The 12894-nt window shown below is 42.1% G+C and overlaps 2 protein-coding genes across 2 annotated transcripts in view; one reads left to right on the top strand and one right to left on the bottom strand.

The window, feature by feature from the left end:
- Positions 1–636, bottom strand: part of LOC143300728 (uncharacterized) — a 22659-nt gene extending 22023 nt beyond the window's left edge. Inside the window, exon 1 of the mRNA XM_076614620.1 lies at positions 500–636. The gene's annotated coding sequence lies outside the window, so the exon portion shown is untranslated. The remainder of the gene's footprint in view (positions 1–499) is intronic.
- A 1070-nt stretch (positions 637–1706) lies between these two features.
- LOC143300729 (uncharacterized) lies at positions 1707–10772 on the top strand. Its single transcript, XM_076614621.1, has 3 exons — positions 1707–2318; positions 7612–7758; positions 8348–10772. Exons 1-3 carry the CDS (start codon positions 2084–2086, stop codon positions 8662–8664), a joined length of 699 nt encoding a protein of 232 aa, XP_076470736.1. The 5' UTR covers positions 1707–2083; the 3' UTR covers positions 8665–10772.
- Positions 10773–12894: the final 2122 nt, after the last annotated feature.

Below are 12894 nucleotides of genomic sequence, written 5' to 3'. Positions count from 1 at the left end.
AGTTAGTCTACTCACAGTAGTGTCAAGTCAATGTCCACCCCACTCACTCGTGGGAAACTCGGGCACCTCCTCAGTGAACATCCCAGTTCCACAAGGTCCCTCCACTCCGTGGCCGGTCAACATGGAGCCCTGATAACACTTTTTTCCAGTTTTTAGCTCTCGGCACACTCCATTTAAATTATTCCTTCCGACACACTGAGTGAGCATCCAGCTAATTCTCAATGTTCCCCCTTCACTTAGCCTACTGTTCCCTTATTTTATTTTATTATATTTGCTATCCTTTCACACCACTCATGCATTCATACAATTCTCCAATTAACAATACAATATTCATTCATGAGTCACTACGTCTAATAAATTACACAAATACACAAAAAAGTATTAATTTATTAAAAAGCAAACATTTCAAAACTAACAGCAAAAACTACTATATTCTCAAACTATTCAATCATTAGTTACATTTCGAATAAACAATAAAATAAAAACTTTTTTTTCCCACCTGATGTTCGGAACAGTCAAGGCACACAGACCACATCATCCGAGCTCTGATGCATTCAGACTGACGTTACAGACGTTACAGCACATACACACACACACACACACACACACACACATGAACATGCACAGCTCACGATTCACCCACACTTACCACGTGCAAAACAGTTTCACATTCATACAGGTGTTCGAAATGTACAAATAATATTTCCCGTTCTTCCTCTGGCCACGGGCATTCGTAAATCACTCTGTCACAGTGTGTGTGTCCGCGTGTGTGTGTGTGTGTCTGCGTCCGTGTGTGTGTGTGCGTGTGTGTGTGTTTGTGTGTGTTAGCACATTCGAACAGATGACAATTGATTTTGCCTTCCACACTAAACAACTGAAGTTAAATTTCCAGAAAAAGAAAATGGGCATGTGTGTCAAATAAGAGGTTCGAAGAGAGGGAGAGGAGGGGGAGGGGCGGAGAGGTGGGATGGGGGGGGGGGTTCCACTGACCAGTCCACTCCATTTCACCACTTGGCGTGACGTCTTCAAGTGAGGCACACCAGTCGAGCTGACCTGACGGATCTGACTGGCCAGAGAGAGACCGACAGACAGACAGACAGACAGACAAGCAGAGAGATGGATGTCCGAACAGAACCTCTCTCATTCAGTATAACACCCTCGAGCAGATAGTTTCATTTAAAGAACACATATAACTTTAATTGTCACAGATAGTGACGTAAGTGTTGTTGTCACTTCTGCAGTTGTTTTCCTTTATAGCTTTATACAAACGGCAAAAAAAAATAAAACTTAAACTATACTTTCAACTAATATATACAAATTGCAAATAAGTGTTTCCGCGTCTATTCATTTTAAGCTCCTATAATTGCTGTTGAACACTATAAAAAAAAAAGAAGTAATAATAACGATTTAAAAAGAGCCTGTCGATACATTTCTGACATCACACATACCTGTACTCACGTTTAGCTGAGATGGATCAGTAAGTATCATTCATAACAACACAAATAAAAGAGGTAGAGAGAAAAAGACAGACAGACAGAGACAGAGGCAGACAAATCTTTCCCTGCGTCAACACAGCCGTCGCACCAACTGTGGGTCAGCAGGTGTCACGCTTGAGCGGACACACATGACCAACTAAAGGAAGTTCAGCTTCACTCTCCCGCTCACCGTATAGGTTTTCAGTTTCACCGTAGAGGATATTTCGCAAGAACTGTGTGCGTTGGACTTTTAACGCGCAGGTGTATGTGTTGGTGGCATCACGAACTTTAACGTGTGTGCTATAAAACGTTCATTCTGAAACAAAAACTGTAGACGCTACAGAGAGAGTTCATATCTGACGAACCAGTCACGTGAAGCGTCAGCAACATTCCATCGCCCTGGGCTGTCTGTCTGTGTCACCGGTTTTTTTTTTAAGTTCGGAGTCAGGCAAAGTGACCACATCCGGCAAAAGAACAGAATAGAAAAAAAAAAAGGGGGTGAACTTCAATTTATCAGCGGATTCTTTGCTGTGGAGAAGAGATATAATAAAGAAGGATTTCAGATTCTTTCAAGAGGACAATTAAAAAAAAAAAAAAATCTTGACAACATGTCAGCGTTCAGCAGCCGTACAGGAGGCTACAAGACGGGAGTGTTCATGTTGTTCTTGTTCACCATTGTTTTTCTGGTTGGGTTTTCTGCTCCGTTCTGGACACACTCCGAGAAGCTCGATGGCTCCGTTGACCAGTTTACCTGTGACGAAGGCTTATGGATGATTTGCACTTCGGTGAAATTTTATGTCGTCGCTTTTGAAGAATGCATCGGTTACGGAGTGGCGGGATTTCGTGAGTAGTCTGTTTATTATCAGTTCTTTGCTTGTATAACGTTTGGTTGACTTGTGACTGTTGTATTCTTCAGTCATGCTTATTATCAGCTTCTTTGCTTGTATAACGTTTGGTTGACTTGTGACTGTTGTATTCTTCAGTCATGCTTATTATCAGCTTCTCTGCTTGTATAACGTTTGGTTGACTTGTGGCTGTTGTATTCTTCAGTCATGCTTATTATCAGTTCTTTGCTCGTATAACGTTTGGTTGACTTGTGACTGTTGTACTCTTCAGTCATGTTTATTATCAGCTTCTCTGCTCGTATAACGTTTGGTTGACTTGTGACTGTTGTATTCTTCAGTCATGCTTATTATCAGTTCTTTGCTTGTATAACGTTTGGTTGACTTGTGACTGTTGTATTCTTCAGTCATGCTTATTATCAGTTCTTTGCTTGTATAACGTTTGGTTGACTTGTGACTGTTGTATTCTTCAGTCATGCTTATTATCAGTTGTTTGCTCGTATAACGTTTGGTTGACTTGTGACTGTTGTACTCTTTAGTCATGCGTATTATCAGTTCTTTGCTCGTATAACGTTTGGTTGACTTGTGACTGTTGTATTCTTCAGTCATGCTTATTATCAGTTCTTTGCTCGTATAACTTTTGGTTGACTTGTGACTGTTGTATTCTTCAGTCATGCTTATTATCAGTTCTTTGCTTGTATAACGTTTGGTTGACTTGTGACTGTTGTACTCTTTAGTCATGCGTATTATCAGTTCTTTGCTCGTATAACGTTTGGTTGACTTGTGACTGTTGTATTCTTCAGTCATGCTTATTATCAGTTCTTTGCTCGTATAACTTTTGGTTGACTTGTGACTGTTGTATTCTTCAGTCATGCTTATTATCAGTTCTTTGCTTGTATAACGTTTGGTTGACTTGTGACTGTTGTATTCTTCAGTCATGCTTATTATCAGTTCTTTGCTCGTATAACGTTTGGTTGACTTGTGACTGTTGTATTCTTCAGTCATGCTTATTATCAGCTCTTTGCTCGTATAACGTTTGGTTGACTTGTGACTGTTGTATTCTTCAGTCATGCTTATTATCAGTTCTTTGCTCGTATAACGTTTGGTTGACTTGTGACTGTTGTATTCTTCAGTCATGCTTATTATCAGTTCTTTGCTCGTATAACGTTTGGTTGACTTGTGACTGTTGTATTCTTCAGTCATGCTTATTATCAGCTTCTTTGCTCGTATAACGTTTGGTTGACTTGTGACTGTTGTATTCTTCAGTCATGTTTATTATCAGTTCTTTGCTTGTATAACGTTTGGTTGACTTGTGACTGTTGTATTTTTCAGTCATGCTTATTATCAGCTTCTTTGCTCGTATAACGTTTGGTTGACTTGTGACTGTTGTATTCTTCAGTCATGCTTATTATCAGCTCTTTGCTCGTATAACGTTTGGTTGACTTGTGACTGTTGTATTCTTCAGTCATGCTTATTATCAGCTCTTTGCTTGTATAACGTTTGGTTGACTTGTGACTGTTGTATTCTTCAGTCATGCTTATTATCAGTTCTTTGCTCGTATAACGTTTGGTTGACTTGTGACTGTTGTATTCTTCAGTCATGCTTATTATCAGTTCTTTGCTCGTATAACGTTTGGTTGACTTGTGACTGTTGTATTCTTCAGTCATGCTTATTATCAGTTCTTTGCTCGTATAACGTTTGGTTGACTTGTGACTGTTGTACTCGTCAGTCACTGTCTGTCAGTGATTGATGGGTTGTAGTCATTCTTTTGTTTTGCTTAACACCACCACCAGCCTCCCTCCCCCCCCCTTTCTCTCTCTCTCTCTCTCTCTCTCTCTCTCTCTCTCTCTCTCTCTCTCTGTCATTTCATCCTTTCCGATTTCCTAGATCTTAAAACAAAACTTGTTTTTGTTTCTTTTTTTCTCAAATGTCTTTTTATTTCTTGATGTAAAAATTTTCTTTATTCTATAAAAAAAAAATAATAATAATATAATGATAAGAAGAAGAAGAACTTGGAGACACACGGATAAAACGAATACAGGCATAGCACACTACATAGATAGAATAGTAACTGTTCTCTCTTTCACACACACACACACACACACACACACACACACACACACACACACACCACACACACACACACACCGAGTATGGAGTATGAGAATGCTGCCTCAGTATGAACAATCATATATTTGATATATTTGATATTATGACTTTTATCTACTTACCTGGCTTGAGCAGCTTGGTTACAGAGTGGAACTAATCGGTGAAGAACATTCGAGTGTGTTTGGTTTATAATTGTTATTCATCGCGGAATACCAGAGGCGCTTTGTAATGCATGTTTTCACATTTTGATTTGCAACGTAGTCTTTGAGTTGGTTAAAACATGATTTTATTCTCAAAAGCAAGTAAAGACATTGCGAACACATAGAGCAGTAGTTTCAGTTTCAGTAGCTCAAGGAGGCGTCACTGCGTTCGGACAAAACCATATACGCTACACCACATCTGCCAAGCAGATGCCTGACCAGCAGCGTAACCCAACGCGCTTAGTCAGGCCTTGGAGCAGTAATAAGCTGGAGCTTATGGTGTGCTCGGAAAACTGCTCATGCACACAGGGACACATTGTATTGTATTCTATTCTATTCTATTGTATTTCTTTTTATCACAACAGATTTCTCTGTGTGAAATTCGGGCTGCTCTCCCCAGGGAGAGCGCGTCGCTACACTACAGCGCCACCCATTTTTGGGGGTATTTTTTTTCCTGCATGCAGTTTTATTTGTTTTTCCTATCGATGTGGATTTTTCTACAGAATTTTGCCAGGAACAAACGTTTTGTTGCCGTGGGTTCTTTTACGTACGCAAAGTGCATGCTGCGCACGGGATGTCGGTTTATCGTCTCATCCGAATGACTAGCGTCCAGACCACCGCTCAAGGTCTAGTGGAGGGGGAGAAAATGCCGGCGGCTGAGCCGTGATTCGAACTAGCACGCTCAGATTCTCTCGCTTCCTAGGCTCAAATCAAGAGGACCAGTGATAAGTGCAGACAAACATTTGCTAAACGCTTGCTCCGAACTGAACACAACCATTTTGATTGCAAAAATTGAACAACTCCTTTCCATTGAAGTGTGACTAGATTGTTCACTGGTAATTAAAATATATATATATATATATATATGTATGTATGTATGTGTGTGTGTGTGTATCGAGTCTCAAAAGCTTCAATCTGATGTGGGTTCACGAATTGTCATCGTATTTGTTAGTCTGATTTTGAGCCAAAAGCAACCCCCGTGTTGGGGATTTTGTACACGTTCTATCCTGCGTCTGAAGAGAGCGCAAGTCTTACGGAACAAGAAGGCTGTGAAGAAGAAGAAAACGCACGCAATATGTTGCATATGTCGGTATAAGAATTGACTCTGTGTGTGTGTGTGTGAGAGAGAGAGAGAGAGAGAGAGAGAGAGAGAGAGAGAGAAAGCACGTGTGCGCGCGCGCGTGTGTGTGTGTGTGTGTGTTTACGCTCTTTCACGTAAAGTGAGAGAAAGCGTGTGCAAACATGAAACAGATCGTGTTGTCAGAAACATGCCGGTGCGGGTGATCAGTGAGAAATAGAGGAGCATGTCGTGCGCATATGGCAGTTACAATAGCAAAATATCCTTAGGTAATCTTCCCTGCTTTCCTGAATCAGTATCAGTGGCTCAAGGAGGCGTCACTGCGTTCGGACAAATCCATATACGTTACACCACATCTGCCAAGCAGATGCCTGACCAGCAGCGTAACCCAACGCGCTTAGTCAGGCCTTGAGAATAAATAAATAAATAAATATAAAATAAAATAAGTAAATAAATAAATAAATATTAGATATATACATAAAAAGAACTACTACTAATAATAATAATAATATCTATGAGGAAGGACTGTGAATACTGATTCACTGAAAAACACCAAATGGCAACAAAAATGTTGTCCCCTGAAAACCAAACAAACAATGAAATTCATCCCATAAGTCTCGACCCAAAGCCATACATAAGCGCGTTGGGTTACGCTGCTGGTCAGGCATCTGCTTGGCAGATGTGGTGTAGCGTATATGGATTTGTCCGAACGCAGTGACGCCTCCTTGAGCTACTGAAACTGAAACTAAAACAAAGCCATACATGCCCCCACTATTGATTGATTCATGATAACAATGACTACGTAAAGATTGTATCGCACGTTTCTTCACCTCCAGTCTGTGTGACTGATGGAGTGAACGTGAACGTCCACGCCATGTTGTGTGAACACTACTCGTTCTGTCTTGAGGAGGAAAATTGTTGCTGGTTGTTCTGTTCTATTTTGGGGGGTTTTTTTTTCCTTATAATTTTAACGTGGATTGTTTTATATTGATTGAAAAGAAAATATTTTCCTTGCAAGGGGAGGTGGGGAGAATCTCGACCCTTACTATGCTGGATCACTTTCTCATAATTTTCTTTGTACAGCCTGAATCCTTCCTTTTTGTACTGGTAAATTTCATTACTGCAAGAGGCAGGTTGTCACGTAGGCACAATAAATAGTAATCGAACTTTGCTTGAACATTGCTTGTTTTGCTTGAATATCCTGTAACTATAAATAAAGCTCATCTTCATTACTTTCTGCTCACTGGGATTGAAACGAAAACTGATCCTGTAGCGTGACGGGCGCAATAGCCGAGTGGTTAAAGCGTTGGACTGTCAATCTGAGGGTCCCGGGTTCGAATCACGGTGACGGCGCCTGGTGGGTAAAGGGTGGAGATTTTTACGATCTCCCAGGTCAACATATGTGCAGACCTGCTAGTGCCTGAACCCCCTTCGTGTGTATATGCAAGCAGAAGATCAAATACGCACGTTAAAGATCCTGTAATCCATGTCAGCGTTCGGTAGGTTATGGAAACAAGAACATACCCAGCATGCACACCCCCGAAAACGGAGTATGGCTGCCTACATGGCGGGATAAAAACGGTCATACACGTAAAGGCCTACTCGTGTGCATACGAGTGAACGCAGAAGAAGAAGAAGATCCTGTAGCCTGTTCTTTACGTCAGATTTAGAACCGGAAACAGAGAGAGTGTGTTAACTGATCATTCCACAACAAACCAAGCCCTAGATTATCCAGTATGGCCATAGCATGAGTCAAATAGGAGAATTCATAAATGTCATCAAAAGTTTTCTTTCGGTGGTCCACATACTAAACAGACACCTACCATCAGCCATTTACTGCACTATGAAATGGGGTTCTGACAGAAACAGCCTTTCGTATGTTAGATTGTCTTGTTTTTCGTCCTCAGCCGGGTGGTTTCACGCGGTGCGTGTGATGGAGGGGCTGTGTACCATTGGTTTGATCATCGCCTGTATCTACGCTCTGGTTACCAACTGTTGCCGTTCCTTCCCCGGCCCTCGATCCAGGTTCTTGGAGATCATGGCAGGGGTGTCAGGTGAGACGATAGCATAGGTGATGATGAAGGTGATGACAATAATTATAGCATTAATTTAACTACTAATGCCACTAGTAATGCTGTTATTTCTTGTTGTTACCCTTGTTGTCGTCGTCATCATCATCATCATCATCATCATCATGTCGTACGGATTACCTGTTTCAAAAACGAGTATTAGAGCTCTTGAGGTGAAACAATCCATTTTCTTCTCGAAAACGTGATTTATTACCACTTCATCTTGTAAAGATTGATCAGCCAAGTGCGAATGCATGCAATTATACAGCTGCCGTCCATAAGGAAATCAAACTTCAAGTACACGATTTTATCTTTCGTCTTACTGAACAAAGTTAATTCCTTTTTCCTGTGTCTGAGTGAACAGATAATGTGACTTGCATTGTAAAGATGTTCGTGATCAGATCTGACCCAACATCCAATTATCAATACTTACAAAGCTAAACATGGGAATATTACAACGTGCGTGTGTTTGTGGCTGTGTGTGCGTGTCTCTGTGTGTGTGTCTGTGTGTGTGTGTGTGTCTCTGTGTGTGTGTGTGTGTGTGTGTGTGTGTGTGTGTGTGTGTGAACCACAGGATGTCTGGGCTTCATCGGCTGCATGGTGTACGTCGGCATGACGGGAGAGGAGAGCCCCAGCTATAACCCGTACACCACACCCACCCTCATCTTCCTCAGAACCAAGGAACATCATTTAGTCTGGGCCTTCTTCCTCGCTGCTGTCGGCAGTGGCCTCGTTGTCATCGCCGCCATCGTCATCGCCGTCAGCAACAAACCCGTGGACGTCCAGCCCAACACAGGGGGGATGGTGATGACCACAGTCACAACTCAGCCAGGGGTGGCCCCTCAGCCGTACGTTGTTTCGTCACCAAAGGCCGGTTACCCGGCACAGTGATTAAGGAGTAAAGGTGACAGAATGGTTAAGGCGTGTGCCTGCCAATACAGTGTCTGTAAGGTGCTGGGTTCGATTCCCGTTCTCGCTTTTTGTCTGAGGTTTGACTTGAAAATCAGCCTGTGCTTGGTGGCGCACAGAAATAGATCCTTTGGCAACCTAGGTGTTGTCCTATGGCAAAATTCTTATAGGTACACAAATTTATGTATATGCATGCACTCAAGGCTGACAAGTGCGTTGGGCATCTGCCTAGCGGATGTGTTGCACCGTTTATGGGCTTCTCCGAACGCAGTGACACCTCCTTGAGAAACTTCATGGAAACTGAAATAATCAGGTACAATAACGATAACAACATGAAAGCATACACTCGTACGCGCGCACACGCACTCGCGCTCGCATCCGCACTTTAAGTCAGCTCAAGTCCGAGGAGAACATCCTTCACACACATTAACGAATCACAATTCTCTCTGTTGTTCCTCACACAAAGACTCTCGCAAGATTTTCCCGACCGAAATTGAAAGACAAATGCAGCATTTGTTTTCTTTTTCATTTGGTTTTGTTTTCATTTCAATGTTACTTTATTTAACGTATTTCAGTTCTATTCATTTCAATCATCTTCGTTCAGTTTAGTATGTTTCGTTTTGTTTTGTTTTTCGTTTTATCATTGTTGATTTTATTTCACGTTATCTGACCTTACTTTACTTTTATTTCATGTGTCTAAGTGCATCATCATTGTACTAGAACTCTCTCGTTTCATTATTTTCCACACTTTTTGGTCTTCCAGCTGAACAGAATTCCTGTGTCCAGTTTTTATTCCTGTTAACCCTTGTATCCCATACTTTGTTTCTCAGTTTGGAAATTCCTTGTATACAAATCATAACTCAGCGCCTTTATATGCATGCGGGAATTTATCTGTAACTGCTTTTGTCTTAGCTGTTTAGTAAGGTTTTTGTGTAAGGTTTTTGTGTATGCGTGCTGGAGTGTAGCAGTTCTTGCATGGAGATTATGCTGTTCCGTGGGTTTTGTAAATTATTGTGCTTTTAGGATATCAATGAGTGCGGTATTATGACCCTTTTATAATCAAGTTTCCACTTCTTGTTATATGTTAATCCGTTTCATTTATGTATTTGATTTGTAAATTGCTTGCTTCTGTTAATATCATAGCGTTAAATGAAATAATTATAGTAGCAGCAACAGCGGCATCAGTAATAGTAGTAATAGTACTAAAGGGTTCAAAATTGTGTCGAGTGACCCGTTATTTTCCAAACAGGAAGCAGAGAATGTATGACGACTTTAAGGCGAAAGTTCTGCGCTGTGGCTCCTTATTCAATTCCGATGTCAGTACAGAGTTGCGGTTCTTGATTATCGCTTAATTTTGATGGGCCACTTCCGCCAGATGCCTTCTCTTCACTTTCCGCATTCCTGTCTTTGATCTTCCAATGAAAATTTGTCGAAGCCTTTAAAAAGCAGACTGGAAACAGTAGGAGAACGTAATTCAAGTTTGACTGATCCAAAATTTTACATTATTTCCATGATTTAACGTTTACTTAATCTGTTTACTTACTTTTGCATCTTACCTCAGATTTAACGTTTTCTTATCTATTTTCTTACTTTTGTGTCTTATTCTACTTCATTTCTTTCTATTTTCCCTCTGAAGGCCTGACTATAAGCGCGTTGGGTTATGCTGCTGGTCAGGCATCTGCTTAGCAGATGTAGTGTAGCGTATATGGACTTGACCGAACGCAGTGACTGACGCCTCCTTGAATAACTGAACTGAACTGAACTAACGTTCAGATCGAAACAGAACCCAGCCTTCTTTAGCAGTATATTTTCTTCTTATCCTTTTGAAGTGTATACTATTTGCTTGTGTGCTTAGTTTTGAAAATTCATAGAGTAAGCGTATCCATTATAAACTGATTATTAATGCGTTTGATCCTGGAAAACAAAATACGTAATATCTGCCGTCTTTTTTTTTTTTCTTTTTTTTTCTTTTTTGTCACTGCTTTTTGATACAATCTGATGTTCATGTTATGACTTTGCTTACTGTATTAGGATTATTTCGTTGTTTCCGTTGGTTAAAGATTGTTTTTTTAATAAAAACTACGACCGTGGACGGTTTGTTTTTTTTCTTCTTTTTCTTTTCTCTTTAGTGTTCTTAACTGAATGTCTGTGACTGTGAATGAATGAGAGAGAGATAGACAGAACGTGTGTGTGTGTGTGTGTGTGTGTGTGTGTGTGTGTTTGTATGTGTGTGTAAGTCTGTCTGGCTGTCTTGGCGCAAACTCACGCATGCATTTCGTAAAATACATAAGCACGTATGCACAAATTGGTGTTTGTATTGGTAGCACATTAACACCTTCACCCTCAACCCCAACCTCAAGACACCTCTCTCTCTCTCTCTCTCTCTCTCTCTCTCTCTCACACACACACACACACACACAAACACACACACACACACACACACACACACACATTTTATCTGTTTTGCACCGTTTTTATTCTTATTTGTACCTACCACGTCACTAGAGCTTTACGACGGGCGCAATAGCCGAGTGGTTAAAGCGTTGGACTGTCAATCTGAGGGTCCTGGGTTCGAATCACGGTGACGGCGCCTGGTGGGTAAAGAGTGGAGATTTTTACGATCTCCCACGTCAACATATGTGCAGACCTGCTAGTGCCTGAACCCCCCCTTCGTGTGTATATGCAAGCAGAAGATAAATACGCACGTTAAAGATCCTGTAATCCATGTCAGCGTTCGGTGGGTTATGGAAACAAGAACATACCCAGCATGCACACCCCCGAAAACGGAGTATGGCTGCCTACATGGCGGGGTAAAAACGGTCATACACGTAAAAGCCCACTCGTGTGCATACGAGTGAACGCAGAAGAAGAAGAAGACTAGAGCTTTACAGCTAATGACATTGAACATTTCAGTCTCCAGTGCTCGGTGTTCAGTTTGAGCGAAGCAGGACTGGTTGGAAGGCGAAACGCAACAAAAGATTCACACTCTCAAGACACCATTGAGGCGGCGGCACAATCAAAGGGTAGGCGAAACGGGAATAGGCGAAACGGGAATAGGCGAAACGGGAATAGGCGAATCGAGCCCGCAATCACTACTACCACCTCCACCAGCTTTACTTCTCCATCTACCCCCTGCCAAACCCCCACCCATCCCCCCACCCCCCAACTCCCCCACACCCACACCCCATCCCCCACACCCCTCCTAACCCACTTAACACACCGAACGCGCAGTATCCTGTACGTCACGGCTGTTGACTTGGTATTACATTACGGTAGACGGACCCTGTTTCGGGACAGGGGCTTTTATTTCCAACATTACCAAGAAGTTGTCCAAGTTAGTCACCTTTAACCTCTGACTTTCCTGGTTCACCAGTGGAAAAGTTTGGGGTTGGGGGAGAGGGGGGAGGGGGTAGGAATTAGGGGGAGCTCTTTCACCTGTTCACGATTGCAGTGCTAAATTGTACGTGTGTGTGTGGTTTGTGTGTGTGTTTGTGTGGTTTGTGTGTGTGTATGTGGTTGTGTGTGTGAGTGTTAGTGCGTGCGCGTGCACGTATGTGTGCATGTGTGTGAGTGTGTGCGCGCGCACGTGTGTGTGTGTGCGCGCGCAGTTATGTGTGTGTGTGTGTGTGTTGAAGTGCCTCAGTGTGCGCTCACGCGCAGTCTTCTAATCTGTAATAATAAAACGATAAGGACAGCCTCTCCAACTTCCCACTGGGTTACAACAGTTCACCATGCGCGCTGAGGTGGGTGATAAATAAAGGTCAGGAAGGCAATGTAGACACGACTGAATTACTATGTATACATATGATAGTCAGTCGTGTCCGACTATGACCATCAGAACAGCAGAGGAGGCAACTGCTGTTCCGACTATTTGGGCTAGAATTTGATTATAGTGGAGAGTGTCTTGCCCAAGTACATCCCCACTCTCTCGGCCAAGAGGGTTTTAGGACAGTCGGCTTTGGGATGGTTCCCAAAGGCCAACTAGCCCACAAGGCTGCAGCACTAAGAGCCAGTGCAATTTTGCCTCCTAGTTTGAGAGTCATAGTCCTTCACAAAAGACTAAGCTGTCAATGGTTTCCCATTGACTGCAGAAACCATTGATAATACAACTCTCACTTTGCTGTTGGCCCAAATGTAAACTTATGTCAATCTGTGATATAAGCCGAGTGTTGGGCCTAATTACTAGTGTCGATGGGAAGGCTTAGCCGGACA

This window comes from Babylonia areolata, chromosome 26, assembly GCF_041734735.1.
Source record: "Babylonia areolata isolate BAREFJ2019XMU chromosome 26, ASM4173473v1, whole genome shotgun sequence".
Taxonomy (NCBI): Eukaryota; Metazoa; Mollusca; class Gastropoda; order Neogastropoda; family Buccinidae; genus Babylonia; species Babylonia areolata.
Note: the sequence above shows the minus strand (reverse complement) of the source record. Positions and strands in the feature narration are given on the sequence as shown.